General features: G+C 37.7%; 1 protein-coding gene across 5 annotated transcripts in view; it reads left to right on the top strand.

Annotated features, from left to right (window-relative positions):
* ZNF385D (zinc finger protein 385D) overlaps nt 1–15,024 on the top strand; it is a 417,452-nt gene that overhangs the window by 236,910 nt on the left and 165,518 nt on the right. Inside the window, exon 1 of one of the 5 annotated variants that reach the window (XM_054637732.2) lies at nt 14,457–14,824. The exons of the other annotated variants lie outside the window; for them this stretch is intronic. Within the exon in view, the coding sequence (XP_054493707.1) occupies nt 14,803–14,824 (22 nt within the window). The 5' untranslated portion in view covers nt 14,457–14,802. Of the gene's footprint in view, nt 1–14,456; nt 14,825–15,024 lie in introns of those variants that run through there. 5 annotated transcript variants of the gene reach the window in all.

Genomic DNA, 15,024 nt, shown 5'->3' with positions numbered 1-15,024 from the left:
ATTGGATCTGTTTATTAGACATACTGATATGTTTGCTCATCTGTATGCTCCCTTTCCTAGGGAGCTTCCAAAACTGTCTGGCATATACTTTAACCATTGGAAATGTAGTAGAATCCAAAATTGTGCAAAACGTGCCCTTTTTGGCTAAACCCATGTCCCTTCTTGGACATGTTTGTGCCAGAGCAGATGTGGTGTGCAGCTGAACACTATTTACTCCATGGGAACATCCAGCTGAAAAAATTACCCGCACTGTGAATGCAGCAAACCTTCATTTCTGCTGCTTAGCTGAGATCCATCCTACCAGTGAATCTGACTGGGGGATTTGCTGGGGTGTTGGTAAGGAAGATTTATTATCTTTGGAAAAATAGCATAATATTAGCAGAATGCTGTTACTTGCAACAATACAGTTTAAAGCCAGGCCTTGATAAGGGGTGGTACTAAAAAAGACTTGACTTGGCAATGTTTTTGCATAGGCACACTGGATGTTTACTGCAGAGCTGGCCACAGATATTGTATGCTGGAAACAGTGCTTTACCCACTGCAAGCATCAAGTGAGATTTTTCCTTTTTTCTTTTCCGCCTCTCTTTTCCGCCTCTCTTTTCCACCTCTTCTTTTTTTTTAATTTTTCCTTTTTTAAATTTATTTTTTAAACTAATCTGGTTTCCTAAACTTTAGGATTTAGGATCTGAAAATCTCTCTTCCCTTTTTGGATGTACATATTTTTTTAATTAGATTATTAAATTCTATGCAATACTTGCTTGCAATCCTCCCCTCCTAATTAAAATTGGACTTTGATGCATTTCAAGACTTCATTAGAGGGCAGGTGGAAGGGAATCTTGGCTTGACTGGCTGTGAAATGCGTTCACATCTATAGATATGTTCTATGAAATAAATATGAGAGGGGAAAAAATATACTTTGATAGTGTTTGAAAATGCAGTTAACACTGCCATGGGTACAAGTGTGAGAGAGAAGAGAGAATGATTGGGGATGGAAGATTGAGAAGAAGAGTGAGAAATCAGGAGATGAGTTAAAAAGAGAGCTCCTGAAAATACTTTCAAATTCCTTACAAAATAAACAAAATAAAAAAACCCACAAGAGCAAAACCTTTACTGAATGAGTCAAATGAGTCATAATATGGAAAGAAAGTAAATGAATCATCATATAGAAGGAAAGTAAATGAGTCATAATATAGAAAAAATGAATAGAAAAAAACTTCCATATGGAGGTAGCAGACAACATAACCATACCTTTACTCTGAAAAATTTAAACAAAGTATTGCTGCTATGTTCCAGGATGTGGACTAAAGTACTGTGTCCAGAGGAAAGAAAAAAAAGTGTAAGGATGTATTTCCCTGTCTTATAATTGCTATAAAACAAAATATTTATGCTCTCAAAACCATGTTAATGTATTTTTTCCTTAAAAGCTGTGTAAGAATATGGCCTAGTACAGTCAAGAGTTTATGGAAAATAAATAGAATTCATTATATTGAAAATGGATTCCTGAGAAAGATCAATAAATGCTATATGCAGCAGAATAAACTTATCAAAATGTAAATATTTTAAACAAAACAGAATTTAAGAATTTCCAAGATAAGCTATTCTCTTAAAGTGCACTGAAGATATTTTCTAGTTTACATAATGTAATTAAATTCAAATTCCTCCCGAAGACATTATTGGCAGGGTGATTTAATGTGGTGATAAGGATAAAAGTGTGGCATGTCTGAAGGCCACAAGAGTTTTATAAAATTGCATTTGAAAGCTGACAACAATTGTTTACAAGATTTTTTTTTTAAACTACTCAATAGTGTCACAGTGAACAGACCTTTATCTTTATTAGCAGCACAACCCTGTTCCTGACACAATTTGGGTCAAGTTCACCCCAATGTAACTTTGATAGTCTTACAAAATCTATACAAGGAGAAAATGACCCATTTTTCTCCTGTGAACACAGTGTAAGGAAAATCTGAGTCAGTGTTTTCTTACAAATAATAAACTATTTTGTGTCTATTCTTTCTGCATTAAGAGGGATTAGTACAGGTTTTATATACACTTCCTCACAGTTGCATTTTTCATGTGATGGGAGATGTTGTGAGTCAAATGCTGCTGTACAGCCAAGAACTCCAGGGATTCAGCCTTTTTTCTTTTACTAACTAATCCTTCTTATGATATTTTAAATCCACATTGCATCTGTAAAACAGGGGTATACTATTTCCTATCTTATAAAATCATCTAGTAGCAACTGCAACAGCTCTTGCAAAAATATCATTTTATCATAAATGCTAATGTCCTTTCATCCTTTTATATTTTGAGTGCCTTAAGTCTGGTAAATTAGGACTCCATCAGTCAGGTTACAGAAAGATTAATTCTGTGAACAATATCTTGACACTGGTGGGGGGAACATCTCAAAAGGTGACCATATTTTACTGGCAATGAGTGAGTGTCATTTACCTTGCTTAGTTGAAAGGGTCTCTAGCTCGGAATAAAAAGGGAGACAGTTATTTGTATAGTGATGCTTCCCACTGGAGGAGCTTTACAGCCAAACTGTCCCTCTTTAAAGGATTTATTTGTTCTATAAGAATGTCATGGTGTGACCCTAGAATGACTATGGTATCTAGCTAGTCATCAGAAATTACTAATTATCCCTCTCATAATGTACATGCTCTGATGACTCATGTAATATGCCTTTATTATCTCATAATTTGGCTTTTCTGATGCATTCAAAAATGTGTACATATGTGTAACAGTAGTAATAAACATCTGCCTTTGCTAATGTTCTGTAAATCACATACCTTGCAATTTCTAGGTAAGAACTATTGCAACTCCTGTGATGTCCCCCTTCCAAGTAAAAGGTGTTTCTTGTTCAGTCAGTCTTGCATCTGTCGTTTTAGAAAATCTCCTGGCAGGCTTGAATACACATTAGTCAAAGAAGGAAGATCAAAGGCTAATCCATTCGTAGCCTCTCAGATCTGACCTTCCCTTAGAAAATATTCAATGAAAAGTTTAAAATGACTCTTAACAAAAGGGCAAAAGACTATAGCAGAAAAATATGAAATATGAAGTATGAGCAACAGCAGGACCAAACCACCAGTTCATCTGTTTCTGAACTTGAAAATCAGATTACATAGTCATATAACATGTAAAGAAAAATCTGTTTCTTTGAGCTTGCTGTTTGACTGTTATATTTTTTTTTGTAACTTTCTTCTAAAGAAACCCTGAAAGTATTAATGACAAAATACATTGAAGCCTTGAAACTGTGGTTTCTTTGTGATTGATATTACTTCAAAAATACCTGAATTTCTAATTTTCTGGATTTTATATTAAAATCTAACTCCAGTGAAAAGTCAATAATTAATAATTCTTTTTAAAATATCAATATATTGTGATTCCCTTTAATGAGGCACCTAAGAATAACTCTCACTCAGAATAACTCACACTCCCATTTTATTGCTTATAAAAAAAATTTCAATTAGCAGGAGGCTGCCCATCACTTTTGTGAAGCATATTCTCAGTTAAAAATTGTATTTTAATAGTGAGCTTGCATTTTTTATCTCTGGGAAAAAAACCCCAAACAGTAAACTAATAAATAGCTTACATGGGCATTGAGGACAGTTTTAATTGTCTTGATTCAGACCAAGGCATTTTCCTTTGGTTTTGCCTATCTTTGGTGACACATTGATGTGAGACACTGAACCTGAAGATTGTCTTTTATTGTGTACTCCAGTGGAATCCTAATTTAAGACATTCATAGCATCAGACAGAAGTTTATAAAATCACAAGCTTATTAAACTACTCGGCAGGGGTCTAGGAGACTGTAGTCCTGATTCCTGCTGGGACTGGGTGATGATGAGAGGTAAAGCACATGCTGTGGAACTGTGGATAGTAGTCCTTGCATAAGGGGACAAGACTTATACAGCCTGCAGAATTGCTGGCTAGCTCTATCTGGAGCTATTCTTCCCATCTGCCAGGTGGTTTCACTGGCCTTTTTTCCAGGGGAAGACCATCTCAGAGGACCTTGACTAAAACCATGGTTTGCTTTCATTCCTCCCTTATGCATTGTTTGGGATAGTCTATTAAAATAGTTCCTAACCTGGCCAGAACAGTTACAAGACCCAGAAGACAGAGCAATAGCCAGTCATGACATTTTTTATGCTGAGCAGCAATGAGCATGAAATTATAAATAATATTATTATTTATAATAATAATAAAATAAACCATAAAATATCCTGAATTATAATAAAATATAATGCTGAAATATTCAGCATTATAATTTAACTTCCTCTTTCTAATCAAATGTCTCTGGCACACTGATAGGAAGTAAAAAGTAACACAATAGCTTGCAAATTTTATCACTCCTAGTTCTACCCTTCGACTGGCTTTATATCCGATGATGAAAAATAAATCGCCTTGTTGAGGAGGAATGAATGAGAAAAAAATGAGGAAGCTGGAATCCTAGTGTGGCTTTTGACCTGTGTAGCAAGTTAATTATACACTTGAGAAAGCATCTAGTATTATTGTGTTACACTGCATGCATTTGTGTGTGCACAAGGCTGGATACAAATATGTGTGTATATTAGCATGCATATATGCTTTATGCAACAGTGCACGGCCTCGTGGTCGGTACTTCCTGAATTCGTTCCTAAAGTCATTGGTTTTAAAGGATGAAAATGAAAATAGAGCATGGCCCAGTGGATTTTAATGTATAGACAGTTACTCTTGGTAAAAATAATTACTTAATTAAATGCTCTGGTGGACAGTGATTAAGGAAGGAAGTGGTAGATAAGTGATGAAAAGTGTATCAGTACATAATTATCAGAAACTTAGAGAACATGATAAAATAACTTTAGTGGGATTAAATAGGCACTGCAGACTTCTGCATGAAGTGGTTTTACTGAGGCCTTCTCTTTCTTACACTATTTTCCATGAAAGCTTTTCTGTCAGTGATGCAGTTTTCCATTGCACAAAACTAAACTGCCAAATCAATGCAACCCTGAGATGAACTAGAAGTCACTTTTACATTGCAGTCAACTCTGTCTGAGCAGCCAGAACATAAATGTTCATGAAATGACAATCGCCTTCTCATATATGGAGAAAATGGAGGATCTGCAAGAGAAGTGAGCATAGAAGTCCAGTTCACCATTCCTGCACCTTCTGCTCTGCTATCTGCACACCCTTCCTCAGGCTGGGCAGAGAAACAGACCCCTACAGCCAGCTCTTCATCCATTAACACTTCAGGCTATTATAGTATTGACATAACATGGTCCTCCTGCATAAGATGGAAACATAGACAGCCAGTACACTTGGAGCACTTGTCTCATTTCTACAGAGACTAAAGAGATGTGGCTGGGACTTTCAAACCTAGCTGAAATTCTTTCAGCTGTAATGTTCTGTAGACATATGAAGTGAAGCTATGAGATATATCTTCATCTGTTGTATTCTGTTCATCTGTCTAGAGCAGAGAAGAAAAAATTCTTTGAGGGCTTAGACCAGAATTTTCTGTCTCTCTATACATATTTAGACACCTAGAGTAGCTAGGCTTATTTTAAGTGTTACTGAGCAGCAAACTAAAAATCACTGAATTATATAAAAATAGCCACAACACTCTATTTAGGCTGTTGAATTTCAAAATTATTAATTTTCTAAGTATATTGGCATAAATAAATTGCAAAGTGTCTGTATTGAGCCAGACCCTGAAAAGTGCGTGTCAAAGAAGTTATATGGCTTTGAGGTACAGTGTTTTTGTTCAGCTGTGGAAAACAGAGCTTACCTATAGGCTGCTATTATGGCAGGGTGCTTTCAAATCTGATAATTTAATTCAGAGGTATGGCAGATCAAAAGGAATCTGTACAGAAAAGAGATGCAATGAGAAAGGAACGGATACAGACAGGAGTTTTTTGCTGTACATGACATTCTAAATTATCGTGGCAGAAGTCTCTGTCAATAAGATCAAAAGGTGGGAACAGAGATGAAAACACTCCTTTTACTATTGTTTATTATAAACCAGGCAGGATTGTATTTGAACATTATTGGCAGAAGGTTAAGAAGCAGTTCCACCCTTCCATTTTCCCCGGAAAAGAATATTGAAACATTTGAAATTAGAAGAAATAAATAGTTTCTGGATGATTTTTAACATTCTTTTCCTGTTCACTATTAACACTAAATGCCTATATCACCTAAACAGCAACTTTGTGACATGCTCCCGTTTTTTTTCTTAAAGGTAAGCATGAATACTTTAAGTTAAAATATTTAAAGTTAAAATACAGGGATTTTAGCAGACCATGGTTATTGTAGGATGAGAGCTTGGTCATTCAAGAGTTGTACTTTTTTTCTGTGCCTGACATTTTTGAGACAGACATTTTTGATCTTTGATTTTTTTTTTCAGAGTGTAACATAGAGGCACTCTAGGGTCACGTAAGAGCCCAGGAAATTTCCCCTCTCACTGAGGAAGCTAATTTATAGTTAATTCCTTAGGAGATCATTCAAATCTTCTTGAATAAATTATATGCTTGTTTCTCTTGCAGGTGTTCCTCATGTTCTGTTTTTAAGTGCTGCTTAGAGTTGGTGAGCACAGTTGGTAGTTGCTGTGGTGATCCCAGATGGAGTTGAAATTCAGTAGGTGTGTGTGATCTGCAGGGATCCCAGATTGTTTAAGGGATTTGGAAGCCTTGGCTGGGATTCAGCTGGCAGAGTGTGTATGTGTACATGTGTGTGTGTCTCTAGGAGTGAGGTAGGTGCCTAAGCTCCCTTTGGATTGGTGAAACTCCAGTCAATACAGTTAATGGAGCTCGGAGAGCTGCTTGGCCACCCAAAGCTGTTGTCTATTTCCAGATGTAATGAGTAACTCTTCTGACTTTGTTGACTGCATCAGTTTGATCTGCTTTGACTGTGGTGGGAAATTAGGCATCCAGATTGCAGGTACACACACAAATAGACACATAAAACCTGAAGTGTCAGTCTCTGAGTCAAATCCCACCTACAGCGAGGTATTGCTGATATTTTCACTTCATGACAATTTGTTTCTTGCACTCTGCTGTGGAGCTTGCATGTGTGGAATTACAAAATGCTTGCACCTGGACAGGCCTATCAAATTCAGTGCTGCTGTGAATAAATCTAGTACAGATTTTTAAAAACAATCTCATAAAAAGTTGAATTCTGTTCTATAACTTGCATCCTTTTATAGCCTCAAATTAGTGTCTTGCCTACTGCCATTGTCTTCTCCCCTTTTTGCATGGCACTTTCTGACTTGCATTTCCTTTGATAGTTATAGCTAAAACAATTTTTCCTTGAAAATGAAAGAGGAATTCAGATGCAGCAATAGTGTTTTCTGTGAGATTAGTTTAACTGTTTCTATGTCACTGGAGATGAAATTTCTTCCTGTCAGGTTACAATTTATCATGGGATGAGTTGCCTCAGGAGGTGTCTGTAGCACTGGCTACTTCAGTTGAGGTGCTGTCTCTTAAGGTCATTAAAGTAGGATATGCCTGAAGCTCCTGCCTCTTCTTAGCTGCAAATATGGTGCTGGCACCTTGCAGTTGCTTTGGGTGCTGCTGCAGGGTATCTCAGTTCTCCAAAGCAGGAGGGAAGTTGTAATGCTGTGCAGCTGCCAGTGTTTGTGTCCCTTCCTGGCTGTGGGTCTGTGCTCCAGCCTCCCTCCCAGTGATAATCCAGTAGAGAAAGCAAACTGCTTTGCACCCATTCACACTGGGACTGCACATGCTGGCATTTTCCTCTTGCAGTTAAGTACTTGAACCACAGCTCAGTGCCTTCATGATCACGGGGAAACTTAAAATCATACTGCATTGCTACTTTTTTTTTTCCCTTTTCTTCTTTGAACAATATAAAAAAAAGTGAAGGAATGTTTTTTTTTTGTGCATGTATCTTGAAATACTTCCCTTTAGGTACTTAAGGGTATGGAAAGAGATTTATTTTTAATGTTCTATAGGAGCAAACAGAATACAAATAAGATCAGTTGCAGATTTTTGTGTTTCAAGATATTTCTTATAGGAAAATTAGAAGCAGAAATGTTTGGGAAGAAAAGAGCTAAAAAAGCCTTGGGAGGAAAATTGATGCTGCCTTAGATTACTAGAGGTCACTAGATGACTAAAAAAGTTGTTTCATGTTCAGAAAATGTCAAACTTTAGCTTAAAGTCTTTCCTGGTTCAGCCACAAAATTAGCAGAGCAACTAGAATTTAACACACAACTTGGAACAAAATTATAAAAGAGGAATCAAATACTAATCAATATAAATTAGAAGTAAGAAGTATGGAAAATTTATAGGGAAAGCTGGAAGCAGGAAATGAAAATTCTGTGGTTGGCAATGCAAAGGGCAATAAAACGATTTTAGTGTACTAATAGCAAAAGTCCTAATCATATAAACCACTAGATGGAGATAGTAAGATTGTTACAAGTGATTTGAAAGCACCATAAGTGGTAAAAAAAATATTTTTGTCCTATATTTTGAAAAATGCTTGATGCGGTCTCCATGTAATGAGTGTGCTAAGGCACTTTCCAAAAGGACTGGAGGGAAGAAAGGAAGATGTAAAGTAGCAGCTGCTTGAACTAAAGGCTATTTAAAATCAACAGTCCTGGACAATTTGCACACAAGAATCCTAAATGAAGTGTTGAGAAAATTTCCAGTTCTTGCACCTTGTTGAAGGAAAAAAAAGAACACTCAACAACTCAAAACCAAACAAGCAACAAAAAACCCCACCCAACAACCCACCACCCCTCTCCCAAAAAAGCCCCAAACAAACATTCCCACCTTAAAACATAGGCTGATACCTGTGCAATAAATGCTTTTTTATCATTTTAAGCTAAATTAGGTGATCTCTAATTAATAATGTAATAAATTGTTATTTTAATTTCATCAAACACAGTAAAAGCAGGCAGAATGAGTAGATGAGTTTACTATATACTATCTCTTCTTTTACTTGAGACTTATAAGTTGATTGATAAAAATTATTATAGAAATAATAGAAGTGCACAGGTTTGGCAATTTGATCCTGTAATCAGAAATGCAAAATGCATCCATTCATAGATCAACAGATGCATCTTGTAAATCAGAGTGCAAAAATAAAAAAATCCTGAGTGTGAAATCTGTACAAAACTTTTTAGTACAACAACTGGATTTCTAAATTTAAGTTTTTTAAATTGTGAGAATACAATGTCTGAATTTGGTGATAAGTCTACAAGGTATATTGTAAAATTGTAGAGAGCGTTGGAAAGATGGACAGAAATAGTGAAACATTAATTAATCATTCACCTCACAAGAGGTAGTGATGAATTGTCTGGTTGTGATATGCTCAAACTCCACATGTTAGAGAAATTGTTCTGAAATCTGTACAGAAATAAAAGGGGAAGAGGGATAAATGGAGGATTATGCAGGTTGGACATGTTGTCATCAATTCCAGTTTTCATTTTTGAGGGGGGAAAATTACATTTTGTATGTGGGTGTGTTTGAAAATATATTTGACATGCATTCAGACAAGCTTTTTGGTCTAGTTTGCTTTTAAGATCATATTTCTGTTTAAAATTGTTATCAATATACATAGTCAAAGAAGCTTCTGCACCAGTTGTGTATTCATTCACATTTATTAACTTAAATCTTGTCCCATGCTTAGGAGCAGAAGATGACAGGAGTGGTCATTTAGTGAAACACTTAACAGTGCCCAAAATGTGGGTTTGGTTTTATGTTGGCTACATTCTGCTTTTTTTTTTAACAACTATCCATACCTATTGGAAGGAAATTCAGAAGAATATGACCTTTCAATTGCTACATGTTATCTATGTTCAAACTACAAAATACCAGAAGTAGTAGCTTTAAGCTTAGAAAAAAGCATATTTTTCTATTTATATTTCTTAAGCTGTGTATGTGGGAAATCCCAGTTGCTTAAAAAGAGCAGTGCTGTAAGTACTGTTACTGAACTGATAAAGTCTGCTTGGCAAAGCTTTGTAAAGGCTCTCAGAATCAAAAGTGAGCCTGTTTACCTCTTGAAAATGCTTTTATAGGAGGTTCTGGTTAGCCATTTGCAATAGAGAAAGGAGCAGTTGATCAGATAGCAGCTAAACTAATGAAAAGCATCATGGAAGTGACAGGAAGATTAATTAAGTTCCTCCAGTTGTATTCACGTGTTGTGGTACAGAGTTCCTTCGGGTACTGCTGCAGTTAAATGGTATTCATGGTGACAAATATTGCACATTTCCAGAAGTGACACTTCTGAGTCAAGGGTAAAAAACACATTTGGTAGTTTTAGCCCGTGAAGAATGTTCAAAACCAAAGATGAGCCTATGTGGTTGTTTAAAATATACAAATGTAACTTGCTCCTTCCCTTCTTATCCTTTAGTGTAACCTCAGGAGATTAGTAATGAATTACAAAATCTGCATGATTGTGTAGTATGTCTTAAACTGCTCCAGATGGCTTCAAAATAAAAACAAACCAAACTTCTAGCTGATGTACTTAGTATATTTGATTTGAGGCACAAAAATATGTGTGCTTGGAAACATTTTCAATTACTTTTGGAGGCTTACAAAGCTGTGGCTTGTTTGCTGTTCTTTCTTTCTGCACTGTGGTCACTAATAGGAATGAAACAACTTCAATACATAAATTTCCAAATTATCTGGAAATTCTAGACCCACTTTGCTTGCAACAGTCTTTTAGTTTTGGGATGCATTTGATGAATTAATAGGCCAAGTGTGATTTGGATTGTTTCTCCCATTTCTTTTTCAGAAATGAATGTTTCTACAATAAATTTTTGTTCCTAATAGCTCTCTCTGTACAGTAGACGAAAATTATTTTAGGAAAATCTGGAAACCTCTGAGTTGTATGACATCTTTTAGCCTACTGCACATGATGCATAGACTTAAAATGTTGTGTCACTAGTGTATTTGTTGACTATTATTATACTTCTGCCAGCAAAGAGTTCCTCGATCTGCTTCTGCATTTGCAAGAGATGATCTGTGGTCAGCCTCGGTAACTGACATTTATCAAAGCCAATTGGTAGTAGTTTGGGTATAAATCTAATATTAGTTGCCTCCTGGGAGAGTTCAAGACTGGAAGAGGGTTTTCCAGGAATCCTAGGGAGTTAACTGGGTGCATTAATGTTAAATATTAATTAGTCTCTGCAACAGTCTTGCCTGTGAGTGGCTTTAATACTTATTATGGGAGCATTGCTTAAATCATTGGATAGATAAAAATCAGTAGAAAGCACAGAACAGAGGAGCTACTTCATGAAGTTGGCCCTCTGTCTCTAGATCAAGTCAAATATGGGGAATAATCTGTAGCTTTTCCAGGTCTGGACAAGTATAGGGCCTGTGCTGTGCTTCTGGGCCATGTCTGCTATGTGCTTTTTGTTTATTCCAAGGAGGTGATCCTGTGGGTAGTTCTACATTTTGAAAATCTGCCCTTTGTGGCAAAGCTTTTACCAAGGGGAGAAAGGGAAGAAGAACTCAAGGTAGAGATGCTGTTATAAAATGAGGGCTAGCTGTTTTAGGAGAAGTAATTTTATTCTTGTTATGTTTATGCTATGTGAACCATGCATGAAAATATGATAATTTTGCAGTTCACTGGTATCTGTAGCAAAGTAAAATGCTGGTTAACCTGTGCCGGCTTGTTGATGGTTGGAGAGTTTGCACCATGGGCTGACATCATGGACTAATTTGCTCATTCATTCTGCATGATCCTGCATGCACAGGCTGGGTCTACTCAAATCTCCAGGCACACATAAGTGTTTGCTGCTCCTGACTGTACTTCCTTACAGCTGTTCTCAGCAGAATCCTCAGTGCTTGCATTAAAACACCAGCCATTTGGGATTGCAATTACTAAACTAAACCTTGCTTTCACTGACAGTGACAATATCCCACTCAGGGAATAAAATTTAGTTTTTCTTCCTTGCTTGAAACCCTACTTCTTTTTGCAGCTTATTAATGTTGTATGTGTGTGAGTGAAAGCAGAGTTTGTCATAGAGTATGTGAATTTGGGCTGTGAAAGCTTTCCAGTGATTTTTCCCTCCTACCTTGCATTTCAGTAGTTGAAATGAAAAGAAATTGAAGTTCTTGTTTCAGTTTCTTTGTTTACTTTAATTGCATACTTACTTTCAGAACACAAATAAGATGCAATAGGGAGGAGGGAGGTTGTCCTTCTTGTTTTACATCCTACAGGGCAGAACAAAACTAGAGGTAACATTCAGAGCCAAGTAGTGGAGAACATATCAGTCAGAACACAAGGCACTTTGGTGTTTACATTGCCTAAGGATCTGACCTGCCATCAGACACCACCAAACTGGTACAGGTATTGTAGCAGAACAGCATTTCAAGAAGGGGTGTTGAAAGGCAGCAAGGTCCTTGCCTGAGCACTAATTGCACATCTACACAGACATGAGCATTCTGTTCCCATGGCATGAATCAGGAGGCATGTTGGCTTTGTGGAACATTGAGGTAGCCTACATCTTGCAGAGTTTGACTCCTGGCAGAATAACCCCAATCCTTTTTTTCTGTGATAGGGTAAATGCAGCTTAACAGGCAAATGCTGTGCCTGGGTGCAGACTGTCTCAAAGGACGTCACGCAGTGCCTCTGCAAAAGCACTTCAGAGCTGGAAAAGGAGCTGAAGGATTTCACAGAGAATTGATTCTCTGAGCTTTTACCCTCCGTGAAGGGAGAGGAGGGAATGCTTGTGCTGCAGAAGGCTCCTGATAGTAGCTTATACCTACTGCTCAGGGAACATCAGAGTGTTTCAGCTGAGACATTTTAAACCAGTCTTTGAGGATGGTATTTTCCCTTTTAGCAAGGTGTCCTTCCTGTGTTTTAGAAGTTAATGAGCATTGTAATGATGAAATAAATGAAAGGAATGTGCTGGGAAACCCTCTGTTATGTGCTGTCCACACTATGTAGTTGAAACATAGGCCATGATTTCTAGACAGCTTTTTTTTTCCTCCAGGGATTTTTAGATGTCATTTCTTCACTGTGATTTAAGATCTGCTTAACTTACATTGTTGGTCAGTTTGACCCACACAAGAAGATTTGGTCTTCCTGCCTTCTGCACTGTAGCCTCAAAGTGCACTCCTGCACTGTGTGCTTTTCAGTCGTGAAGAAAAGCTTATTTGGGAGTTTGTGTAGCATGGATCTCTTGTTTCAGGGCTTGCCTCTTGCTAGGGGCAGCTGAAATAAGAAAGGGCACTGAGAAAGGCTAGGTATCAGAAATGAATAGCAGTGGGGCTGCTGGTGAGGGACAGGACTGAAATTGGTGCCCCAGTTCCCCGTCAGCGTTTAATCTCAGTAACATTCATACAGGTGGCATGAAACCTCAGGAGGGCAATGCTGCAGAGGACTCTTGCTGAGAGATGCATAGCGGCACTCAGGTACACCAGGGCTCTTACCTCTGCTGCTGCACCTGGAGCGTTCGTTGGCTGCGGTGCTGCTGTGATAATTTTGCCTGAAGTGATTGGACCTCATGAAATAGTACTTATTGTGTGGTGGTTTTACAAATAAGAAGTGGAGCTTTAAATGAATTATACCTGTCATCCTCTTTCCTGTAGAATGAAAGCATTCATCCCATTAGATCCTATTATAATGAAATAAACACTTCAGCATACTGTCCATTACTTTTTGCCTTTATTTAGTATAAGTGTATTATCACTGATACATGCCAGACTGACAGCAGGAAACCAATGTCCTCTATTGATTCAGAGAAGAGACATGTGTGCATAAATACAGACCACATTGTCTTCACCACACTGCTGCACTAGCATGTTGTCGGATCCATCCCGAGGCACTGCCACGTACATGGTTGACAGAATTCTGGTGTTTCTTTGGTCCTTCTTCCCCTGAAGCTGCAACTGGTTTGTGTAGCATCAGGGACCGTGTGGGGACCTATTTACAAACTTTGGACCTCTCCATTTGCCACAGAATAATAGAATACTTACCAGCTGCTAATGACTTATCAACCTGGGCCAGAAAGCAACTAGAGACCTGGAGGGTGAAAGGTTGTAAACTCCATCGCAGATCCTCTTGTCGTATGTCTCCTGACTTCATGCTTTGTTATTCAGGTGAAGAAATTGTCATTTAAAAAATCAGTTCAGCTGTACTGAAATTGAACTACCTATTTGCCAGCTGCTTTTTAAAAAATAGAAACAGATTTGTTTTTTATCCAACATTTGGGTTGAAATTGTTTATTGAAGTGGAACTATTGATTTAAAAAAAAAAATCTTAAGGGGTACATGATCTTGCAAAGTGCCAGGCATCTTTATCTTCTATTGAAGTTGGGGTATTGAGGCACTCAAAGCTTCTCCTGGAGCCTGCCCTTCAAAGAAAAATACACTAACAATATACGCTTTGTCTTTCCCATCTATTATGTAATTGAGCACGTTATGTCACTAGACGCGTTTACTGCCAAGAAAAAAAAAGCCTGTATAATTTTAGAAGGGCTTTTTTTTTTTTTGTCCACAACCAGTGTTAGGTTAACCAGGATATAAGAGCATGTCGTTGCGAGCTCGAAACGAAAAGATCTGTTTGTAGTACTCTTAGTCCTGATGTCACAGGCACAGCAAGGACATCAGAAGGAGGAGTCAGATTACAGTAAGAATGGGCAGTGCAGCATGCAGCCGGAGTAAACGCTAAATCAGACAGGGATTGTATCAGGGATAAGACTGCCTGCAAAGCGCTCATCCTGAGGAGGCACACTGCTCTCTCACGCTTCTCGTGCTGGGAAATTTCCACATAATGTAGAATGAAAAAGCTCTGTTTTACATGTCAGCCCTGTGCAGGAGCTAATGCTGAATACACAGCCGTGGGATCCTGACTGCATGATTAATGAGAAACATAATGTATTTTGGTAAGTGTTAACCGTCATGTAATTCTGCTTCTGCTCACATTATCAATAGGAGTGATTATTACAGATTTCGGATTCAAGAACATTTCGTGCTGGCACGCACCTAAAACTGACAACTGGGGAATCCTGCCGGCTGTGCAGTTTGAAAGGATTCCATTGTCTGGGAAATTTTCTGTTTGAGTGGGCTACTGCGTAGTTCTAGC

This window comes from Agelaius phoeniceus, chromosome 1 (genome assembly GCF_051311805.1).
Source record: "Agelaius phoeniceus isolate bAgePho1 chromosome 1, bAgePho1.hap1, whole genome shotgun sequence".
Lineage (NCBI taxonomy): Eukaryota > Metazoa > Chordata > Aves > Passeriformes > Icteridae > Agelaius > Agelaius phoeniceus.
Note: the sequence above shows the minus strand (reverse complement) of the source record. Positions and strands in the feature narration are given on the sequence as shown.